The sequence below is a fragment of the Podarcis vaucheri genome (genome assembly GCF_965113315.1).
Source record: "Podarcis vaucheri genome assembly, chromosome: 3".
Classification (NCBI taxonomy): Eukaryota; Metazoa; Chordata; class Lepidosauria; order Squamata; family Lacertidae; genus Podarcis; species Podarcis vaucheri.
The window spans coordinates 85,140,210-85,165,080 of NC_138761.1; the positions used below are offsets into that span (position 1 = coordinate 85,140,210).

The 24,871-nt window shown below is 43.6% G+C and overlaps 1 protein-coding gene across 1 annotated transcript in view; it reads left to right on the forward strand.

Annotated features, from left to right (window-relative positions):
- The first annotated feature begins 9,053 nt into the window (after positions 1-9,053).
- Positions 9,054-24,871, forward strand: part of ELOVL4 (ELOVL fatty acid elongase 4) — a 47,701-nt gene continuing 31,883 nt past the window's right edge. The window contains exon 1 of the mRNA XM_082216975.1: positions 9,054-9,212. Within this exon, the coding sequence (XP_082073101.1) occupies positions 9,122-9,212 (91 nt within the window). The 5' untranslated portion in view covers positions 9,054-9,121. The remainder of the gene's footprint in view (positions 9,213-24,871) is intronic.

Consider the following 24,871-nt stretch of genomic DNA (forward strand, 5'->3'; position numbering starts at 1 on the left):
GTGTCTCCGGACAGCGCTGGCCCCCGGCCTCTTAAGTGAGATGGGCGCACAACCCTAGAGTCTGTCAAGACTGGCCTGTACGGGCAGGGGTACCTTTACCTTTAGGTGTTGAGCAGTTCTGACTTCTCTCTGTTACCAAGTAGCATTTCTCCATCTTCTCTATGCAGAGAACCTACCACTTGCTTGTATTTCCTCTTGTTTCAAACATAGCTGAAGAAATCTTTTTAAATTATTTTTAACCTCTCTTGCAAGCTTGAGATCATTCTTAGCTTTGGCCCGCCTGCCCGACTTCTCCCTGCAACTGTGGCTACTTTTGTATACTCCTCCTTCATGATTTCCCCCTTCTTCCACTTCTTATATCTTCGCTCATCTCTAAGCTCCTTATACAGCCACACCAGTTTCTTTAGATGCCTCCCACTTTTCCTTCTTGTTAATATTGCCTGCATTTGTGCCTTCAAAATTTTACCTTTAAGAAACTCCAATCCACCTTGGACTCCCTTCTGAGTATTTCTGACCATGGGATCTCACCCAGTAGTTCTTTGCCTTCTTAAAGTCCAAAGTGCATGTCCAACTACACTCAACTTTCCCTTGCCACTGTATCATGAAATCAGGCGGTCATGATCACTTCCTCCCAAGTTCCCCAGTACCTCCACTTCATCAGTCAGTTACTCCCTGTTGGTGAGGACCAGGTTCAAGTTAGATGATCCTCTTGTTGCTCCTTCCACCTTCTGGGAAATGAAACTGACATCAAGGCAATAGAGGAATTTGTTGAACCTTACATTTTTGGCAGAGTTTGAGTCCCAATAGATATCAAGGGATTTGAAGTCTCCCATGACTACTGTATCTCTCATTTTTGAATGCTTGGTAATCTGCTCTAGGAAGGCAACATCCAAGTCTTCAGTCTCGTTTGGCGGTCAATAGCAGACCTGCACAGTAAGGTCACTGCTATTTCTTTCTCCTACAATTTGTACCCATATCTGCCTTGTGTGCTCCAGGTAATGGATCTCTTCACAAGTGTACACATCCTTTACGTATACTCCTCCTCCTCCCTTCCTGTTCGGTCTATTCCTTTTGAACAGGTTATACCCCTCACATTCCAGTCTTGAGTCTTCTACATTCCAGTCTTGAGTCTTATCTCACCAGATTTCAATAATGCCTATTAGGTGTTAAGTGCTCCAATTGGTTCTGTATGTGGGTTTCCCATGAGCATCAGATTACCTTCTTGAGAAAATTGTATGGTTCTGAATGACTCATCTTCCTGCTCCCAGACAGATATGAAGCATGACTTCAGCCATATTAACACCTTTTAGATAGACAAGCCCTTGACCTCTTCCTTAACCTTGCCAAGAATAATGTATAATTATTGGAAGCACTCTGTCAACAGGACTAGATAAGAATCCTTCAAGGCCTACATTTTGAGGCCCCTCCTTTGAAATTGCTGATCTGCTATTCTCTTCCTGTTTCACTGCTATTAAAGCCAGGATGTCTATGTTCATGCCACACATTCTTATTTATTATTGAATATTATTTTCCCGATTTATCACCCAGGGTGGTGTACAACATTAACAACAGAGCATAATAATAAAAACATAACACATAGCATAATGATAGACAGCATAATGATAAAAGAATCATAATAACAGTCCCCTCCCCACACACATATTTAACATGCTATAGATTATTTAATAGCTGAATGCAAGGGTAAAGAGGAATGTTTTTGCCTGGCGCCTCAAAACATATAATGGTGGCACCAGGCAAGCCTCTCTGAAGAGAGCATTCTACAAACCTCTCGGAGAGAGGGGACATAGAGCTTGTCTTGGATGACAAGCACAGGGTCCGGGTCAGTCTGTATAAAGTATTGAGGTCCTGAACCATGTAAGGCCTTATAGGTCAACACTAGCACTTTGAATTGGGCCCAGAAACTAATTGGCAGCCAGTGTGGTCGGGTCAGGATTGGTGTAATATGCTCAATATATGTCTTGTTCTGGTGAGTAATCTGGCCATTGAATTTTGCACCAGTTGAAGATTCTGAGCATCTTCAGAGACAGCCCCATGCATGATGCATTGCAACAATCCAACCTAGAGGTCACCAAAGCTTAGCCCCATGTTCATACATGTGGGTCACAGGGATTCTACCCTCCCCCCATAGCATTACTGCTTCTATTGCAGAGCTACACTGTCTCAAGTGCAGTTTTGAGGGTTTCGTAGATGGCATGCTAGGAATGATATCGCTTTGTTTGTGGTGTTTATGATGAAGCACTTCAACACTGCCAAATTTGTCATTTACTGTATATTGGCTCAAGAGAAGGCCCTAGCCAGTGACACTGCATCACTACATGTTACAGAAATTACAGAGACAGATTTGAAAATAAATGCTGTTCATAGCAAGCAGGCAGAGAACACGTAGCAGCAGGGTCAACAGAACACAGGAAATGTGTCCCCCCATATCATCTGTGGATAAAACCAGGCCTACCTAGCCCAGCACAGGCTGTGGAGGTTTGCATCAACATTCTCTTTGCAAATTCAAGGACACTTAGTGCAGATTTTGCAAAAATTATGGCCAACTTGAGCAAGTATACCATTTAAAATCCACTAGGAACTGCAATAGATCCTGACTGTATGGCGGTGAAGTCCAGAAGTTGTATCAGTTTCAGCATGCCTATGGATTCTGCACTTTTTCCAGATGTACTCATAAATGAAAATGGATTCTGGTTCTGGATTATCAATAATCAATAAAGATGCCTTTCATCACATTTTATCTCAGGATCCGTTGCCAGAGTTGAGGCCAACAAGTATACTTTGTGATTACAATGAGAAGGTGGTTGACACTGCTAGAAGCTGTGATGTGAATGTGCTGTATGGCTCTTTCAAAGGGAAGCTTCCATTCAACATTGCAAAGGGACAGTGTGAGAGCCTCTTGGGAAGGAACTGAATCGGACCACTAGGAATCAGTGTCCAAGGAATTCATGGCATCACTGCAAGCCAAGTTGTCAACAGATTTCCCATTGTTTTCTCTGAGGAACTGGGAGCTTACAACGGGGAGTCAGTGTCATTCCATCTGGATCCAATTATTGCATAAATTCGCATGAAGCCCAGAAACTTGTCTTTTGCCTTGCAAGGAAAAAAATTGAGGGAGATCTTGAGCATCTCATCAAACAATAAGTCTTTGAACCAGTTACACACACCCAGTAGGCTGCACCAATAGTGCCACTATTAAGCCTAATGATAAGGTGAGACTTTAAGAGATTGCAAGTGCACAGGGAATAAGCCACTTACACCGTATCAATATGCCTATGCATTCTGTGCTGGAGTCTTTTGCTCAGTTTTTATGACAATACACTTGTCCATATAATAATTATTATTATTCATTATTCATACCTAAAAACTTCCCTAAACAGGGATGCCTTCAGATGTCTTTTAAAAGTCAGATAGTTGTTTATTTCCTTGCCATCTGATGGGAGGGCATTCCACAGGGTGTTCGCCACTACCGAGAAGGCCCTCTGTCTGGTTCCCTGTAGCCTCACTTCTCAAAGTGAGGGAACTGCCAGAAGGCCCTCGGAGCTGGACTTCAGTGTCCAGGCTGAACGATGGGGATGGAGATGCTCCTTCAGGTATACTGGGCCAAATCCGTTTAGGGCTGTTAACGGTCAGCACCAACACTTTGAATTGTGCTCGGAAACGTACTGGGAGCCAATGTAGGTTTTTCAGGACTGGTGTTATGTGGTCTTGGCAGCCACTCCCAGTCACCAGTCTAGCTGCCGCATTCTGGATTAGTTGTAGTTTCCAGGACACCTTCAAAGGTAGCCCCACGTAGAGTCCATTGCAGTAGTCCAAGCAGGAGATTAGAACTAGAGTTTTCACCACCCTGGCAAGGCAGTCCATGGGCAGGTAGGGTGTCAGCCTGTGTACCAGATGGAAATGGTAGACAGTTGCTCTGGACACAGAATTGGCTTGTGCCTCCATGGACTGCTGCGAGTCCAAAATTACTCCCAGGCTGCACACCTGGTCCTTTGGGGGCACAGTTACTCCATTCAGGACCAGGGAATCCTCCACACCTGCCCGCCTCCTGTCCCCCAAAAACAGTACTTCTGTCTTGTCAGTATTCAACCTCAATCTGTTAGCCGCCATCCAACCTCCAACCGCCTCCAGGCACTCACACAGGACCTTCACCGCCTTCACTGGTTCTGATTTAAAAGAGAGGTAGACCTGGGTATCCTCCACATACTGATGAACACCCAGGGCAAACCCCTGTTGATCTACAAGTCTACAAGTCAGGAAGAACAATTTCTAAGGCTGATGCCCTGAGCCATATGCCATTATGGAAACCAGATTGTGATGTTCTACCTCCAATGGAAGTTTTGATGTTGGAAGCCCTTCCATGTGCACCTCTGCAACCTGATCAAGCTGCAGTAGTAACTTCTTCAGATCTTCTAGTACTTCGTGTCTTTCTGGGGGTGGTGTGGGTGGTCAGTTGCAAAACTGTCTGATGAATTCAAGTTATTCACTAGCCACCAACATGAGCTGTCTGCTCATAAAGGATGTATTTTATGGATAAAACATGTTGTTATCCTAGAATGTAATTGTCAAACCATCTTGCCCACACTTTGTGCAGCATATGCATGAATCATATGCATGAAAGCATTGGATAATAGCTATGTCTGGTGACCTGAAATTGACTCTAACTTTGTAAAGATTGTCAATGACTACTTGGCAGGCTACTTGGCATAACAAAGTAGCCAAAGTACCAAAGACATCTATGTTCCCATGAGATGGTCAAGACAATATTGATTTTGCAGGACCATTTCAAGGGACTAACTTCTTGACTGTGGTGAATTCCTTCTCAAAAAGGCTTGAAGGGCTCTTAGTCCCATCTCAAACATCTGCTGCAACCATCACAACCTTGCAACAATTATTTGCAACACATGGATTGCCAGATGCTGTAGCCTCTGACAATGGGTCTGTGTTCATATCAATGGAGTTCAGTGAATTTGTGGACCACCTTATCCAAGCTGTCGCCATTGCACCTCATTATCCTCAAGCAAATGGCCAAGTTCAATGGATGATGCAAACAACAAAGGACGCTGTGAAGTGGATTGTCCAGAGTATAGATGGACTGGTGTGGCATCTCCATGTTTATCAGTTGAGTAGGCGTTCTTCTCCATGGATGGAATGTATATTCCTACTCTTCAAGGTTGGGAATTGCACCATTCCCTCCACCCACATTTGCCTCTGGCCCCAATCACTACTGACATTCACCCCCACCCCACCCCAGAGATTGACCGTAAGAGAATGTGGCCAACCCATGGCCAGCTTCCCCATAAAGCTCGTCTGCGGAAGGAAGCATGAAGTGCTTCAAAATCTCCTGGTAGATGGCTGTGTTGACCCTGGACTTAATGAAGCACAGTAGACCAACACCAGATGATGACATGGCTCCCCAAATCAGCACAGACTGTGGAAACTTCACATTGGACTTCAAGCATCTGGCATTGTGTGCCTCCCCATTCTTCCTCCAGACTCTGGGTCCTTGGTTTCCAAATGAGATGCAAAAGCTGCTCTCATCAGAAAAGAGATTTGGGGAGCCATGTCATCAGCTGGTGTTGGTCTACTGTGCTTCACTAAGTCCAGGGTCAACGCAGCCGTCTACCAGGAGATTTTGGAGCACTTCATGCTTCCTTCCACAGACGAGCTTTATGGGGATGCTGATTTCATTTTCCAGCAGGACTTTGTCACCTGCCCACACTGCCAAAAGTACCAAAACCTGGTTCAGTGCCCATGGGATTACTGTGCTTGATCGGCCAGCAAACTCGCCTGACCTGAACCCCATAGAGAATCTATGCGGCATTGCCAAGAGAAAGATGAGAGACATCAGACCTTGATTGATGCAAAAGGGGCCCAAACCAAGTACTGAGTACATGTGCATGCTTCTACTTCTCAGAGGTCCAATATTGCTCTATTTGCAGTCCTTGTTTTGCTTATTTCATTTAATATTCTAATTTTCTGAGATTGTTAATTTGGGGTTTTCATCAGCTGTACGCCATGATCATCACAATTATAACAAATAAAGGCTTGACATATCTCGCTTTGCATGTCATGAGCCTATCTCATATATTAGTTTCACCTTTTAAGTTGAATTACTGAAATAAATGAACTTTTCCACAATATTCTAATTTTACGAGTTTCACCTGTATATACTGCTTGATTGTAAGAAGAAGAAGAAGCTCAGTGGACTACAAAAAGAATTAACAATAATAATTATCAGTAAAAACAATTTTAAATTTCCAGCAAAAAACCTAAAAACATATCCGCATTCTAGATATCTGGGTAGGCTTGTCTAAAGAATTTTTTAATAAAAATTATCAGGTGCCTAAAAAAAAAGTACAGTGATGGCGCCTGCTTGATGTCAATAGGCAGGGAATTCCGAAGTGTAGATGCCGTCACACTAAAAGATCGATTTCTTACAGATTTGGGGATGATATTATGTGGCACTTGTAGCAGTGCTACTTCCACAGAACAAAGTGGTCAAGAGGGAATATATGGGGATAAGGTGATCTCACAGGTAAACTGATCCCAAGTCCTTAAGGGCTTTGTATACCAATAGGAACACCTTGAGCGTGGCCCAGTCGCAGATTAGCAGCCAGTGCAGATCTCTCAGCACACGTTTTATATGCTGACAAGGCCTTGCTCCTGTCAGCAGTCATGCTGCGGTATTCTTCACTAACTGCAGTTTGTGGCTCCAGCGCAAGGGAAGCCCCCCCCCCACAGTGCATTACAGTAACCCAGTCTTGAAGTAACCAATTCATGAAATCCTGTGGCCAAGTTTTTCCAGTTCAGGAATGGTCATAGCTGTCGTACCAAGTGCTTCTGGCCACTGAGGCTACCTGAGACTCCTGTGGCAGAGCTGGATACAGAAGCACCCCAAGCTGCGCACCTGCTCCTTCAGGGGAGTCCAGGGAAGGGAGTTGACCCATTTCTTAGATATGGGAACTGCCTACCCACAATACCTCTGTCTTGGCAGCTCAGCTTGTTTTGCTTCATCTGTTGTCCCATTGCATTCAGGCGCTGACCCAGGGATTGTATGGCCTCGCCTGATAATTATGTCAAGGAGAGATAGAGCGGGGTGCATTTGCATTCTGGCGGCACCTTGCCCCCAAGCCAACCAGTGACCTTCATGTTCATATTAAATAGCCTTGGAGATAAAATCATGTCCTGCAGCCAGGGCCGAGCTGCCTATGAGGTGCGGCAGCTTCCAAAGACATGTCACAATCGGTATACTCTGTGAGATCTCGCTGGAACCCACCATTATCGTCACAGCTTTGTGGGCGCTGCCATGCATCCCAGTGGCGGCAGGGTGGGGTCGCAGCTTCCTATTTCGCCCCAGGTGGCAAAACACAACACATTGCCCCTGCCTGTGACACCAGGGGGCTGAAAAGCAGTGGCGTAGCGTGGGGGGTGCAGGGGGGCCGGCCGCACCGGGCGTAACATCTGGGGGTTAGGGTTAGGGGCGCAAATCCACGGGTTAGGGGGTGCAAATTACTTGCCTTGCCCCGGGTGCTGACAACCCACGCTACGCCACTGCTGAAAAGCACTCTCCAGATGCTACTTTCTGGACACGGTCTCAAAGGTGGGATTGGAACCACTGTAGTACAGTGCCCCCAATTCCCATTTCCTTGGAGCCAGTCCAGGAAGACGCCATGGTCGATGGGTGGTATCAAATTCCAATAAGAGATCAAGAAGCAGTAGCAGCAAGGTCTCACTCTTCCTGTCCCACTCTCTGCAAAGGCCATCCATCAGGGTGACCAAGCCCGACACAGTCCTGCGGCCAGGCCTGAACCCAAATTGGAATGGGTCAAACTAATCTGTGTCATGGACTGGTAGTCTAAGGGGTCCAGAGTTGGTTTGTTTGGGAACTGTTGCACCACACCCACAGGTAATGAAGTGTTTAACTACAGTGTGGACCCAACCAAGTCAGCCCACCAAGTCTGCTAGATTTAATAAGCCAGGAAAGGTGGCCCTCACCTGATAATTATGTTAGGGAGAAATAGAGGGCATGTGGCTAAATGTCTAGAGGGCATGTGGCTAAAAGCTGCCAGCACCGTGCCCACAGCAGCGGATTGCGCAAGCGGAACCTGATCCCACTACACATTCTCAACAGTGGCACTCGCTTCTTCAGCTGGAGCTGCCACAAGTGCAGAATCAAGATCACTCTGGAGTCAAAAGCCCCCACAAAAGGTCCTTATTTCTTCTTCTACCAGTACTGTAGTTTTAAACGTTTGTTTCTACATTTAGTGGCTTCGAGTTGCTACTGCGAAAAGGCAACACATCCCCATTTAGGTCTCTCGGCGCAACCTATCTCGCAGGGCTGTTGTGAGGATTCAACACATGCGGACCAAGGGCGGAAGGAGGGTGCATGCCACTCGGAGTGGCTTGGTGGAAAGGAATATAAATAAACAGGCAAAGGAGTGGGGCGACACGGTCTCTTTTGGGGTGTGGGGGGGGGTCACACCGCCTGAAGGGTCCCCCAGTGCCAGCGCTCCTCCGTGGCAGCTGGTCAAGACATGGCAACGGGGGAAACCCACCCACGCCAGGCGCTGCAATGGGGGCCTTATGCGTCTGACCTTATGGACGCCCCACACTGGGATCGAGCGAAGAGACCAAGCAATCCCGCCCCCGCCGTGATCAATAAAGCAGGTGGTTCAGCTCTGAGCGCGCGCGCCCCCGCCCCGGGTCTGTGCGCGTGCGCCTGGACAGGCGCTTTTGTGCGCTGCCCCCGGGAAAGGCGACGGCCACGTGACGCAAGCCGAGCTAAGCGCTCCTCTCCATCCCAAGGTGCCTCCAGCCTCGGCTCCTGTTCTTCTGCCTTTTCCCTCCCTCCCTGGCCCCGGGCACGGGAGTCGTCTGAAGCGAGGCGGGGCCTGCAGATAGATACCCAGAGACAGAGATTTAAATTTCATTCTCAGCAAGAACAGCAGCAGTAGCGGCAGCAGCAGCAGCAGCAGCTCCGGCGCACAGCGACAGACGCGCGCGCGCCCCGACCAGTCCCGCCGACTCCTCTGCCGCCGCCGCCGCCGCCGCTGCTCGCTCGCTCGCTTGCCCTGCCTGCCAGCCAGCCAGCCAAGCAGCCATGGGCCACTCCGCCGCAGGGGAGCCGGGCCTCATCGCCAACGTGGTGAACGACACCTTGGAGTTCTACCGCTGGACCTGGACCATCCGAGGTAACCGAGCCTGTGTGCGCGCCCGCCCGCCGGCCGGCCGGCCAAGCGACGCGCTGCCAAGCCTTTGTTAAGCTCCCCGCAGCCTCCTTCTCCGCAGCCGCGCTTCCTGCAGGCCCCTGATCCCAGGCCAAGTTGCATCCTCTTAGCGCGCCTGGCTGGCCACAAGGCACCTGCCGCCGCCGCCTCCTCCTCCTCTGCCATCTCTTGCTGCTCCCGCCGCCGCCTCAGCTCCATCCCCGTCTCCCTCCATCCCCTTCCCTCGTCCAGGCCGCAAAGAGACGGCCAGGCAGCAGCAGCAGCAGCCCCCACCCGCGCCCCGTCTCCAATTCCTCGCCTGCTGTCACTGTCACACAGCGGTCAAAATGGCTCCGTGGCTTCTGGGAAAGCGGGGGGTCTGGGAAGGAAGGTTGCGACGCGGATCTGGATCTGGCTTTAGATGGGGCCTGTTTAAGCGCTCTCTCCCCCACCCCACCCCCAGCAGCCAATAGCTCTGAAAGTGGATGTTTTCGGTGCGGTCTGTCTTCTTTTTCTTTTCACTTCACCGTCATTCCCCTTAGGGGGACCGCCAGCTAAAAGTGCAGCAGGAGGAGCAGGCTCCGTTTAAGTTTGCTGCATAAGGTTTTCTTCCAGCAGCTCCCACGCAGCTGCCTGAATATTGGGCGGAAACTGCAAATATGCATACATATACAGATACTGTATATATTAAATGTAAAAAGATTCCCCACCCCATTGTGACTGATTCCAAATCCTTTGTTACTGGAGACTTGGCTTCGATGGTAACCATGTTAATTGCTGGTCACTGTGTTCCATCACTGCATAGCAGAGCTTTCCGAGCAAACTGGGAACGTGCCAGTCACGTTGCTGCTCTTGGGCCCAGGCCCACAATGAGAAATGGAGATGTTTGCAAAGTGTCTCTCCCCACCTCCCATTGTTACAGGGTTAGCTTTGGGAACATGTGGAGGACACACTGGGAAAACAGCCCTGGGGTCATTTGCCATCATAACATCATGACACATTAGATATTAGGCTTAAGGCAGATCCCATTTTGGTAAGATAGACTGGTTTGCATTGTAATCTGAATGCTATAGCAGAGTTTCGTGAGATGGCTATGTGTGGTTTAATTTAAATGAAATGGAGTTCAAGGCCTGGTCTCACATTTCATTTTATAAGGTGTAGGCTCTTCCCCCCCCCCCTTCCCTTCCCTTCCCTTCCCTTCCCCGTTTTCAAGATGAGATGTTATTGCAGAATTGATGCTGGATAGATCAATATCCATCAAGTAGGATCAGTAATAAAATAGCTACAGCTGGAATTTGGAACAAGGCCAAAGAGTCAGAAAGGTACTGTGCAATCCTGTGCATGTTTGCTTAGAAGTCAGTCCCACTTAGGTCAGTGAGATTTACTCCCAGGTAAATGGGCATAGGATTGCAGTCTTTGAGTGGCTTCACATATGCAGTGGCAAGGATGTTGGGCAGTATTTGTCAGTATTTGTACATACAATTCTGGTTTATGAAGGGCATACCTGAACAGTACACTAAACAATATTTTTAATACATACTCATTAAAGGGCAGAGGTGCACTTAATGAATGTGTATGACTGCATTTATCTTAAAGAAGGCAGGACTGTCTTTTATGTACACGTTTTACTCTTAAGTATCATTTCTGCACAGCTGTAAAGATTGTCAGGTACTTATTGAATGCCAAGATGGCTCTACAATGAACCTATGATGAATTTCACTGCTATGGAATCCAAGTGGCCTTGGTTATAGATCCCAGTAACTCATTATTGCATGAGCTGCCTTCATTCCTATTCCCATCCCTTTCTGCCATCTGTTGGATTGTAAATTAATCTTATGTTTTCAGTTGCCACATTCTTGCTTGATCTGCATTATTGCACTTCATCTCATCTCACTTTCAGACATACTTCAGATATATTAACCAACATCTGCATTTCCCCAAAATGTAAAAGATTGAGTAAAATGCTGTAGTTGTATGTTTTCAATGAGCCATTTTCATTCCTACAGTGCTTTTATCTGATTCTCATTTAACATAAAAGCAAACTGCTGCGCTAGTCATCTCTAAGAAACTTTTAAAGACAAGGTTTTAATAGCAAAGTAGTTTTATGGTCCTAATTAATAACTACTTTGCCTCAGAATTGTTAGAGTTTACATTGCACAAATCAGCAACAGCCAAAATATCAGCTCTTATAGAAGAAGGTAGACTATTAGTGTGGAAGAATTTGGCAGCAAACCAGAATGCTATGATATGGACTCTTCCTCTCTTTGAGGGAATACTAATTATCATTTAGACTGCTGAGAAAATAGTGCCTAACTTATCTTGCTTAGTCAACTGTTTGACATTGTCATACATAGGTGTCAATTGTATGGCATAATCTGAGATGCCTCTGTGACAAAAGAACACACACCCCAGTTAAAAATGTTAAAGTAGGACATTTTAGTTTATTCATTTTTGGGCTCTTTGGAGAACCATGAGATTGTGGGGACATAGTGTAGCTGTGGGTGAGGAACTATATGAGATTTCAGCTGCTTTCCTAAACATACTGGCCTCCAAATCCATCAAAATTACTTGTAAGCAAGCTCTGAGAGTGTGCTCTTGCAGCCCTTATCGGCGCATGCAGTTTTTTAGAATCAAAATAATATTTGTATCCTGATGTCACAGTACTGTAGGAGGAGTCCTCCAAGCACTGCAGCTGCATCTCTCCATTCATTTAATTGGTTCTTGAAGAAGCCACACACCAACGCTGTTTGAAATAAATGTAGCGGTACTGCTAGGGCAGATTGATTTCTCTTTCACCAAGTAACATTATTACAGTGCAATGTGCTGGATCATTTGGTTATACAGCGCCAACGTTTTTAAATTTATAACCGTACAGCTATTTATTTACTACAGGGGTGGGTAGCTTGTGCTCCTCCAGATGTTTTTGGACATCAGTTCCCATCATCCCTGACTACTGGCCATGCTGCTAGGACTGATGGGAGTTGGAGTCCCAACATCTGGGTGGCTAATGCCCCCTCCCCATCCTTAATGGCTGAAGACAACATTGATCTGTGGGCTTCCAGCATGCATTTAACTACCACCCAGTGTTAACTGTTGCCTTCCTTTTCCGAAGCTTTATTTTAGAACAAGGATGGAGCAAATTTTGGCTCAGTTGGTAGAGCATGAGACTCTTAATCTCAGGGTCACGCGTTGAAGCCCCCCAATGGGCGAAGGATTCCTGCATTGCAGGGGGTTGGACTAGATAACCCTTGTAGTCCCTTCCAACTCTACAATTCTGTGATATGATTATATGCTATAACTCTGTGTCACTGTCTATGCTACTGAGAGAGTCAGGAAAGCTTGAGGTGTTGGATGATGCTTTCAATGGGATGGGCACTCCTTTACTCTTTACTCCATATTTTCCTGGCCACATTCTCATGCTTGTTGTAATATTTCCTGAATACTAATCCCTGATGCATGCAAATACTGTGTTTGTTGTTTCAAAAATGTGGGTTTGTCTATCAGATTGTAGAGCTCCTTGATAATAGCAGTGATGCTACTCAACAGATGAATCAGATCATCTGTTGCTCCGCAGCATCATTTCTCAATCCACATCATCTTGAAATTATACCATGCTGTGGCCTTGCCCAACAGTCATATTGTAAAGGCTTTTGCCATGTGTTAATATTGCTCAATGAATAAGACATTTCACCATGTTGGAAACATCACTATACAGCAACATTGCACAAGGAATGAATAATTTTTTTTCCCTCAGACACCTACACAGTTTCCCTTCATTGTTCTCAGCATTCTCATATTTCTAAAATCAGATTCCTAAGTATTTTTTATTGTTCTTTCGCAACTCTAATTAGGTCCCTCGAGGCCAACTCATGCAACTGTATCACTCATACAATGTGATAATTTTCTGGAAGTTGCTTTCTGGAAGAGATTTCATCAATCACAGAGTATAGCATGAATTTCTGTCACAAGTTGACTGCTCAGAAATTGCATCATGGTAAAGCGGAAGGTGAATTAGCTGCTTTAATGTTCAAAAATTGTTCGCTGTGTTTCTAATTTCTTGCTTTCTATAAGTTGAGAACCTGCAGGATGTAAGAGATAAGAAAGAATGTTGGGTGAAATTGTGTGTGTGTGTGTGTGTGTGTGTGTGTGTGTGTTTATAAATTAGAAATTGAGCAGCTATTGCTTGACTCGGAGGTTAATATAAATCTGAAGTCTTCTGAAAGATTATTAGTAATACTGATATATACCAAGTTATTATTATCAATGTTATACAGCATCTTTATGGCTTTAGTTCCATGTGATCACTTTATTTTAAAAAAGGCATTAGTCCTGAAAAGGCAGATTTCTGACTAGCAGTTCTGAATAAGTGGTAAAATGACCCAATATATTCAATGAACATAGCTTTATAGTAAATATATTTGCACCCAGTTATTAAGCAATATGAAAAGTAGTGGTGGAAGAAAATCTAAGAATTCTCGGCCATTATTCCAGCTAAGGAGAGCCCTTGTCCAAGAATATTTTTTGCCTCTTGTTTTTTGTTTTTGTTTTTAACCTGTAGACTCTTCACTTCAAAGCACTTGAGCATGATAGTAAGTTAATAATAATACTGGGAGAAGTGAACTTCTAAAACCATAGACTACAAGTTAATGGGCACACAGAACTCTCCCCAGAACATTTTCCATTCATTTCATTGGAAGGACCAAATCCACACATGCATACCTTCTGTGTATGGATCAGGTGCCTTCATTGAAATCTGTGGGGTGGTCCATATGGGCAAGAGATCAATGTGCAAATCTGAGTGCAGTGATCAAACGGGAGAGCACTTCCAGGTGTGTACAGTATGAATAGCTTTGCGCAACATCAGATGCTCAGCATCTTGATGCTGAGCGTCCCTTGATGCTCAGAAGCAGATTTGGGCTTGTGTGTGAAGGGTTGCCAAGTAAAGAGAAAACCTCATGTTTACAGATTACAGATAAATCCCTTTTATAGTTTCAGTTCACCAAGGGGATTGTTCTGGTCTCAGTGATAATCTGACCTATTCCAGATAGAAAGATAAACTGGGATGCTTGAAAAAGCAGTCCAACTGGCAGGTTCCCCAGAATTGCTATGCAAACTTAGGTTTTATGTACCTCTTGTACCTCTTCCTACATAGAATAGAATCATAGAATCATAGAGTTGGAAGAGACCACAAGGGCCATTGAGTCCAACCCCCTGCCAAGCAGGAAACACCATCAGAACACTCCTGACATATGGTTGTCAAGCCTCTGCTTAAAGACCTCCAAAGTAGGAGACTCCACCACACTCCTTGGCAGGCAGCAAATTCCACTGTCAAACAGCTCTTACTGTCAGGAAGTTCTTCCTAATGTTTAGGTGGAATCTTCTTTCTTGTAGTTTGGATCCATTGCTCCGTGTCCGCTTCTCTGGAGCAGCAGAAAACAACCTTTCTCCCTCCTCTATGTGACATCCTTTTATATATTTGAACATGGCTATCATATCACCCCTTAACCTCCTCTTCTCCAGGCTAAACATGCCCAGCTCCCTTAGCCGTTCCTCATAAGGCATCGTTTCCAGGCCTTTGACCATTTTGGTTGCCCTCCTCTGGACACGTTCCAGTTTGTCAGTGTCCTTCTTGAACCTTTTTGGTGCCCAGAACTGGACACAGTACTCCAGGTGAGGTCTGACCAGAGCAGAATACAGTGGCACTATTACTTCCCTTGATCTAGATGCTATACTCCTATTGATGCAGCCCAGAATTGCATTTCAACATTTCAAACATTTCAAGTTTAACACCTGAATTGCACCATCAGTAGGGTGGGGAGATCCTGTTTTATGATAGAACAATGAACTGAACTCAACAGCAAAATCCTATACATCAGGCTTCCCCAAGCTGGTACCCTCCAGATGTTTTAGATACAACCCCTATTAGCCCCAGCCTTGATAGCCATCAATTACGGATGATAGAAGTTGTAGTCCACAATATTTGGAGGTCACCAGGTTTAGGAAGGCAGCTATACTGAATACCTACACGTGTTCACTCAGAATAAGTCTCCTGAGTTTATTGGGTCTTATGCCCAAGCAAGGTGATATAGAACTGTACCTGCTTCTTTGTTCTCTGCCACTGCTATATTGTTTTTGGCTGAGCATTCATTGGGTATGATGGGTAAATCAGAGTTCTTATTTCCACAACACATTGTCTCGTAGTCTCATTTATTGTGGTAATTTGCGGGGATAAAATATAGGTTTGGATCCCAACTCAGTTGTGCTTTGCATAGAGCCATTGAAATCACTGAGGCTGAAGTTTCATCACAAATATCAAGTCACATTGATTTTGATGGGCTTACTCTAAGCGTGACTTAACCTAGATAGGTCCAACGCATAATAGTTAATATTACAGCCAGTAGAGTAATTGAATAGCTATGCATTTTGACTCCAATGTAACTTTGCTCCATGTTCCTTCTAGTTTTGCAGGGACGTTCTCTCAGGAGGCTAATGGCTGTATGAGCAGAACAAATGGAACTGTTTTGCTCCTCAGCATTTTACTAAAATCAAGGAGGAGAAACCTGTGGCCTTGCAGGTATTATTGGACTCCAGCTCTTATCAGTCCTGGCCAGCATTGCCAGTGATCAGGAATAGTGGGAGCTAGAGCCCAACAGCATTTTGAGGGCCACAGGTTCCCCACCCATGATTTTGAGCAATTGCTGCAGAGGCAGTATTCATACATCCCTTCAGTTTGATCTCTGTGCATTTCAATATCCTTCCTAGCTTATAGTGCTGGGATAGGAATGGGGTGGAGAGATGTTTCTCATCAGAAACTCAGTGCACACTTCAAAGGACTACAGGTCTGCAGGTGATTAAAGAAGTATTATTCAGTTATATATTTTTCCAGGAAATCTAATCCTGAGATACAGTTCATTGTGCTTTGCAAATTTCTTGCCCTGTGGCAATACATTTTCACACGTGACCTAGCCTAGGGAGTGTGCTGACAGAAGAAATAGTGACCGCCCTTTCCTCTTTTCATAGAAGTTATTAGTGAAGGTGCCACACAGAATGTTAAAAAACAAATTCTGGTGGTGTTACACTACACAAAATGATCCATTAGATTTCACGTTTATTGGGCCTTTTTACGCAGAAGTCCCTTACTGATCACTGGAGTTTACTTTTAAGTAAGTGTGCATAGGATCATGTTCTTTTACTTGCCAGAGGCATTTTGAGGTGCTTCAGACTTCACTATAAATTCCCTCCCCACCCTGTGCTTACCAAAGCTATATCTAAGACCAAGTGGACAGACAGCTTGCATTGATCCTAAGCAAATTTTTACCATTCAGATAACAAGAAACAACAAATAACATTCTCCCCATAGCAGTTTCAGGTAAGATTGGGAAGAGTGATCCAGACCCCTGATTTGGATGAGGCAAATGTGTCCCTCTGCCCAACTGTGCCTGATTTCATTGGCCTGAACCACCAGGGGAGACCAGCTGCTGAGCAGCCCAGTGCACCTGCCCCAATGGACAAACACTATATTGCCACCACACAAAGGGGTGGAGAGGAGACAGAGCTGTTGCAATCACATGATGTTAGAAGGCTGTCTCAGGTTGCGGTGGATTCTGTGCTGTACCAGCCCTGCCTTCTCCTCACCTCCCAAACATGCTATTTCAGGGATATCTACTTGTTACTGCCACAGAGAATGCCCTCTTCTGGGCCGCCACCACCACCATGAACTTCTGAGTACAGTGAAACTACCAAGTCACCACCCTCTGCTGATCTGATCCTAGAGAGTCTGTAGGGAAGGATATTTGAGGACCAGCTTGGTTAGGGGTTTAAATGCCAGTATAAGCACCTTGAATTGGGACCCAGAAACAAATTGGCAGTCATGGTGGATATGTTCTTATGTATATGACGAGTTAAAGCCTCATTCTTATAACATCAACCCCATTTTAATACAGAAGGCTTATATATTTTGTATTATCATAGAATCGTAGAGTTTGAAGGGACCCCGAGTGATATGTTGTCCAACCCCCTGCAATGCAGGAATCCTAACTAAAGCATCCATATTCTATGTATTTTGTGGGCTGTTTGGCTACAGCATTACCAGTGGATAAAGAAATAGCTCAATCTGTGGAAATTACCTTTGCCTAGCAATCAAATGGTCACAATTAGATTTTTAAGCACACTTGGCAGGAGGTATGTGGGTGTTTCTAATGCCACCCTTGGCTGGATATTATGATTGTAGTTTACCTGGGAGTTTCTTCTGTGTAACATTTCTATTGAAATGCATGGAAGCTTCAGAAAGGCAGAAACTTTTAATGTAACAATGCCTAGGACACCAGTAGGTTTTGTGCAATTGCTCTTTTGTACAACTCACATTCATTTCAAGTTGCTGGTATCCTTACTTTGTTGCCGTAGTCTAGCAAGGATAGTGTTTCAATAATAGGCTCCTCCATATGTGGATCATCTTTGCAAGAGTAACACTAAAGAGTGGAAATTCCAAATCAACACCCCATTGTGTGTGTGTGTGTGTAGTGGAACACAGGGGAAGGAATGTAGCTCAGTGCTTAAGCATCAGCTTTGCATATGGAACATCCCAAGGAAGATGAAGTCCTCTATGAAGTCCTGGAGAGCCGCTGTCCATCAGTTTCAGCAGTTCTGAGCTAGACGAACCAAGGGTAGAGCTAGATGGACCAAGTATAAGGCAGCTTCCTATTGTCCTACTAAGGGACAAATGGCAGTCAGCCAACACCAGTCAAGAAGTTCGCAGAGTGGTCATTAGACAAGTCACAATCTCTTAGCCTTGCTTTAGTCATATGGGTTATTGTGAACTTAAAATACAATTTCTCTTTTGGATTATCTGAGCTTTATGGAAGAGAAATGCAATATAAACATGGTGAATAAACAAATCAGAGGTAGCAGCACTAGTCATCTTTGGTAAAGGTGATGCTCGTATGCATCAGCATGCAGCGGATTGCTACTGTAAACAAGGAAAGGTAACTGAGTGGTTTCCTAGAATCTTAGAGTTGGAAGGGACCCAAGGGGTCATCTAGGCCAATCCCCTGCAATGCAGGAATTTCAGCTAAAGCATCCATGACAGATGGCCATCCAACCTCTGCTTAAAAACTTCCAAGGAAGGAGAGTCCACCACCTCTCGTGGGAGTCTGTTCCACTGCCGAAGAGCTCTTATTGTCAGAAAGTTTTCTGAATGTTGGTTGGAAACTCCTTTCTTGTAACTTGAAGCCATTGCCTCGAGTCCTACCCTCAAGAGCAGGAGAAAACAAGCATGCAACTTTTCCCATGTGACAGCCCTTAAGATATCTGAAGATTTGATTGATGTAGTTTAAACCATAGGACTGTAACATGCATGTTTGTGATATAGCATGTGATTTTTGTGTGTTTGACAATTCATTACTGCCTTTCATCTCAGTGACAGACATATGCTGTGTTGTGTTTTTCATATGTTTTGAGAAGCATAGCTTGGCAAAATTTCTAGGATTTAATCTACAGCATGTATTGTTGAATTAACCAGTTCAGTGGGGATGTTGTTCCACAGAACAGGGTCAGCCACACTGCATTGCATTTTTCCAGATGTTTGTCTTAGTTGTTTATAATGATTTAACTTGTTTTAATTGATGGTGATTCTTTAGTTCTATTGTTTGTTTTATTATTATTTTCATTATCTTGTAATGCCACATGTGAATTGGATTCTTGCCTTTTGCTAATTTGTTTTCCTAATTTGTTGCTGTCTTTTGGATTGATAGGATGGCAGCATGATTTTTGCTGTTGCACATTTTGCCATTTCTGTGGTCTCTAAACTGCCTTAAATACAGTGATGTAGAAAGGTGGTGGTATACAAATTGAAAATGAAATGCAGGGAGAACTCCCCTTCAAGTTACTGTGCCTGCAAAAATCCTACTCTGACCATTGCAACAGTTGTGTGGTCAAGTTGACAGCATGTATATGATTACTGAAGGAACTGAAGGAAAATAAAAAACAGAAGGTCCTCCCTCCTAGCCTACGTAAGGAAATCAGAATGTTTGCAGTTCAGAGGTGCTATTGCTGCAGGAGTCCAAGTTAATGACACAGGCATCTCTTAATGACACTAGTATCTCTTAAATGCCACAAAATGTATTTGCAGCTTAAGTTATTTTACGGAAACTAAATCTAGATTCCTTAATATAATAAAGAGCAGTAGTCAACTAAGTCCTACTCAGAGTAGACCTATTGACATCAATTAACCTAAGTTAACCATCCCCATTAACTTCAGCAGGTTTACTTAGAGGAGGACTAGTGTTGAATACCGCCCAATAATTTCTCCTGCATATAAGTCATTGCTTTTATTCCCTCTTCAAGCCCCTTCTGGTTTTAGGAGATATTGGGGAAAGGGATGGTGACAATTCGACTGGCCCACCCCTCACCTCTTCCTCTGCCTGTGACCCATCCTGCAGCCCCACCTCCACCTTTGACTGCATGGATCCTTTCCCCCATCCTGTATCCTGTTTCACAGCTGGCACCAAGCCCCATAAATCACTAGCCCCTCTACTCGGTCCACCTCCAGCTCCCCCACCTCTGTCATGCACTTGTCAGAGTCCTGCCAGTCCTTGACAATTTTTATTTAATTGCTTTTGCAATAAATATTCATTATATTTTCAGCTAGAACTAATATGCTTTCCCTATATTATCCTTTGCATTTCCATTATTGCCATTACTACCAGGTATTTCTGAAATGATGCATTTTGAGTTTTAGTGCCCGCGCCCCCTAATTCTACAGTGGCAGAAGTATGGAGGGGGAAGTATCCACAGCAATAGTATTAATTTTTCTATTGTTTTTCACATTCTGCGAGCAAATGTTTGGAGAGAGTGCCTTAAATTGTAGCAGCAGTTTTCATTCACCCAGTGTGTCAAACTTAAGTAGGGTCTTGCTGAAACTGCATTTGTAGGAATTCTGCATTCAGTAGTTACCATATCCAGGTTTGTGGTGGCATCAGAAGCCATGTGGCTGGAATTTTCCTCCAATTGGCCTCAAGTTCATTAAGGCGGAGTTATTCCGGGAATGTCACTATAATTAAAGGGCAGATATCTGTATTCAACTTTATGACCCCATTTGTGGTAGTGTGTGTCAGCGGGTTTCATTTTGACTGTGTTTGCTCAGGATTTAGTTGGAACCACATTTTGGTTGTTGTTCCAATACAATTGTTAACTTGGTACGGTACATTAAAGCTAGGAAGCTGTTGATTTTGCCAGTGAGTGTTGTTTTGAATGTTCGTTGTGCTTCACTTGGAGCTGGCTTGTTTTCACTAGTCATAGCTAAGATTAACCACAGTTTATGGTTTGAATGACACACTACAACAGAAGCAGAAGCTTCCAGTCTCCTTGCTGTTGTGCCAGAGAAGGAATGGGGAGGAGCATAGTGTGAGGTGGAAGGAAGGCTGGGCTCACCCTCTAATGCCAAACCAAAAGTGTGTGTACATACATGTGCAGAGACATATACATGCTTATGCCAGATGAAGATAATGTTGAATGCACCTGCAGAAGGGGGTGGATGGAAGCTAGAAATGGATTGATCACCATTTCCTATCCATGCCAGTTTTGAATGTGTTCATTTATAGGTCTGTTTTGTTCCACTTCCACATTAATCTGCAACTTTATTTTTAAAGCTTGGCACAGAAATTGGCAGTTTAAATACATAAATTGGAACACATTTTCTAACAAACTATGCCATTCTAAATGTATTTTCTCTTACTGTACACCAGGGTTTTCCAAACTTGGGTCTACAGCTGTTGTTGGACTATAACTCCCATCACCCCTAGCTAGCAGGACCAGTGGTGAGGGATGATGGGAATTGTAGTCCAAAAAGAGTTGGAAACCAAAGTTTGGGAAACCCTGGTGTATACATTATGAAACATATTGAAAATTAAAATACACATTTTGGGATTTCTTTGAGTTAAGAAGTACAAAATCTGAAGGATAATGTCAGGGTGGCTGTCAGAAGCAAGTCAGCAATAACTCACAAGGTGTCAGTGAAGTTAATTTTTTATTCAAAGAAACAAAACAGCTCAGGCCTAGTGAGCACAGCAACTCTTTCCAGAAGATCTTACCCCAATGAAGCAGTTGTGAGCACAGAAGGTTTTCACCTTTCCACAGCAATCTAAGGCTCCTGTTCCCTGGGTCCTTCCCAAGCAATCTGAGACTCTGACTCCTTGTCAGTCTCTGCTTTGCTCTCTTCATACCTTTGTGGGTTCTGGGAAACCAGGGGAAGGGAAACTGGCCACAGCAGGAGACGGAGACCCCCTGGATTCTTCAGCAGCCTGCCTAATCTCTGCCTCTTGGGCCCCCCTCCACTTCTCCAGCCTCCACTTCTGCCTCTGATTCTGGACTGCTCTGTGCCACAACCTCTTCCTGCTCACTAAACCTTGCTCTCTCTTCAGCTTCCGACACCTCCTCCTCCCAGTGTGTTCCCTCATCTCCCTCTGACCACTCATTGTTGTCCTACCACCACTCCCTGGGCTCTGAGCCTTCTCCCCCTGGGTGTTCCTCCTATCGCTCCTCTGCATCCAGCCAGTCCATGACAGATAACTCTATTCCAATCTGCACATTAATCCAGGAGGTGCAGATCAAATAATTACTTTGAAATGCAGACCAAACAAAATTCCTGAGCATTCCTAGCAGAAGATGACTTTCCTGCTCTCCTCAGCAGCTTCATGCGTCCTCTTTCTTAGAGAAGGCCCTTTTGTCCATTTTTTTCACAAACTTCCCTTTTCCCTCTGCCCACCACCACAGCCCACACCATTTAGCATGGTCCCCAGTCCTTATGGTGACCCTTCAGATTAAACTCCCTTCAGATTAAACTTCCTTTAGATACCAGCACACTGATATCTAAAGGAAAAGAAACTGAATAAGTTCAAAAGTCATTTTCAGTAAATATGTATGCTGGAATTGTAGTACTAAAATTGATTCTGGTAGGGGAATGGCCCAAGAGAATATTGTTAAATTAGGTGCAGTGATGAGCATCTGCGTTGCATTTGATTGACAGGCAGTTCTACAATTTTTTATGACAGGCATGCTTTCTACAATAAGTTATTTGATTTAAGAGGAGTTGAAAATTTGTAGTGAAGCTTCATCCATGTTCTTCAATATAGCGCCATTCCCATTTATTTGGAAGTTTAAGAACATATTCTTATAAACATTGTATGCCCAGTTACTTACAGGATGCTAGCTGGAGCCTTGTGAAATGTTTTGTCGCTGTCAAATACAAATGCTTGTGTGAGTTTTAAAATATATATGAACAAACAAACAAACAAACAAACAAACACGAAGCCTCTGGATTTCTTTGTCATTTTTAAAATTAGTGATAGACTCTCAGTGAGATAACAGAACCAATGGAGAGTGACAGAAGAATATCCGCAAAACACTCTTTATTCACTATCATAACAAGAAGATCAGATGTTTCAGTAATATCGGTCAGAATGTACTTTGGACTGATAAGTTATTTAAAATTGTTCTAATGGATACGCAAAGATTTTTTGAAAAGCCATTACAGAGAAAAGTGCATCCTGGAAGGGCTATAAAGATTTATTCACAGTGAATGTTTCCCTCTTAGTAATGCAATTGCAGACATCATAAGGAGCCATGCTGATTGGACGGAGGCATGTGCTAGATTGGCCCTGTAAGTGCCTTTGCTCTGAAAATAGCAGCCATCGCTATTAATACTTAGTAAGGCTTCCCAGATGAATTAACATGTAGCGGTTTATAGCTAAGGAATTAATTTGCTTTTTGTATGAATATTTAACTTTTAAAAATGCTGATGTAATATATGAGGGGCATTTACCAAGATCTATTACAGCTTTCTTTAAAAAAAAACAACCACCATAAAATGCTTTTCAAATTAAGTATGGCAGTAGAGATGAAAAAGACTCAGGATGCAATTCACACTTACGATCCAGTACTTCCATATCCTGTTGATTTTAACTTGGATAGTTATATGCATACTTAAACCTCGCCCACTGAGATGAGTGGGATTTTGGCTTGATTGTGCTAATTTTTCTGAATTTTTTACTTTTACTATATTGAGCACTGGAAGGTGAAATACAGTTTTCTCACAGGCCAAACTTACAATGCTTTGAAAATACGATTATGGGTTCCTAAAGCATTTTAATTAAATTTTAATATATTAAATACAAAATATATAGAACATTTATCAATGTGTTATTATTACACTGACTGTAAGAGTTAGTTTCCATTCATCCTTCGACACATTGTGAAAATTAATGCTGGAAGATACTTATTGTAGCTGGTATATTAGCCATACAACATACACATAGTCTACCGACATAAAGAGAGCTGATATATCTCTAGGCTTACATGTGTGATTTGTTTTGAACTGTTTCCTAACAACGCAGCCATTTTGCTTGTGATCAAATTAGTATCTGGGTCTTAGGCTTTGAAAGACAAATGCATTAATCCACTGAACCACTCGGTCACTCCGTCAGTGCTAATCAGGAAAAGGCATAGGCAATTGTCAAATGAAGCAAATATATGCATTTGACATCGGAAGCTGCTAATTTATTAGTATATTGTAGCTGTGTGATCTTTTACAAATGCTCATATGTCATCCAGCCAGTCTTGTAAAATTTATAGTCATGTATTCTGTCCATTCAGCAGAGCAGAAAATAAAGATGTAAGAGTAATTCTGATTTTATCTCCTATAATTTAGGTTAAGAACAAATTTACTGGGCTGGCGAGACATGAAACAAAGAGACAGATGCACATAACACAATAGCTTTTTGTAAACTTTGCTCATGTGTTTCAACCCACAAATGAAAATGCAGTGTTTTTCCCAAATCTGTTTTGTTATAGAACATATGATTAGGAAAAACAATTATCAGCTAATTTACAATTGTACTTGTATGACTTGTAAGAGTTGTAAGAAAAGCTGGAAACAATTTGTGCCTTAAATAAAGCTTCCATATTGCAGTCCACCAAATGTGGACACCCTCATTTGCAACCCCCTCCTCTCCTGATTTCTCCCTTGAATTCACCCCTTTCAAAGGTGCTTTATAAGAAAGAAACATTGTTGGCATTTCTTAGGTACTTTGCATGTAAGTATATATTTGAACCCTCAAAGGCTACATAAAAATTAAGACAATTATATGTCAGAAGTCTACAATCCTGTACACATTTTCCTGACAGTAAGCCTTATTGTACAGAGTAGGCTTTACTTCTTAGTAAATATGTACAGGACTATTTTTTGTTAATAAAGGAACTCTCAACTCATTTTCAGTGGCTGCAGCAGCATTCATAACCACTCCTTTCTTTTCTCATGCATAGAAATTGCTTAATATATATATCACTGTATGTAGTTCTATCCTAAGGCCCTTTCAGAACATATTATTCTTCATTGGACACTTTTAAGATTGAAATATTAACTAAAATAGAGACCCATAAATGGGGGTCTTTCCTTGCCCTTTTGGGAGGGAAGACAACTAGGTTCTTTTAACACCAATTGAAGACTTGGAAAAAATGTGAAATTTTACATTAATAGGACTTTTTCCTATGATGCAGTGACATGATCTGCTAGAGGATACTAGACAGGGGTGAAGCAAAGGTCACCATTAATAAGCATCATTTATTTTTGTGCCTAGGAAGGTGCAATAGCG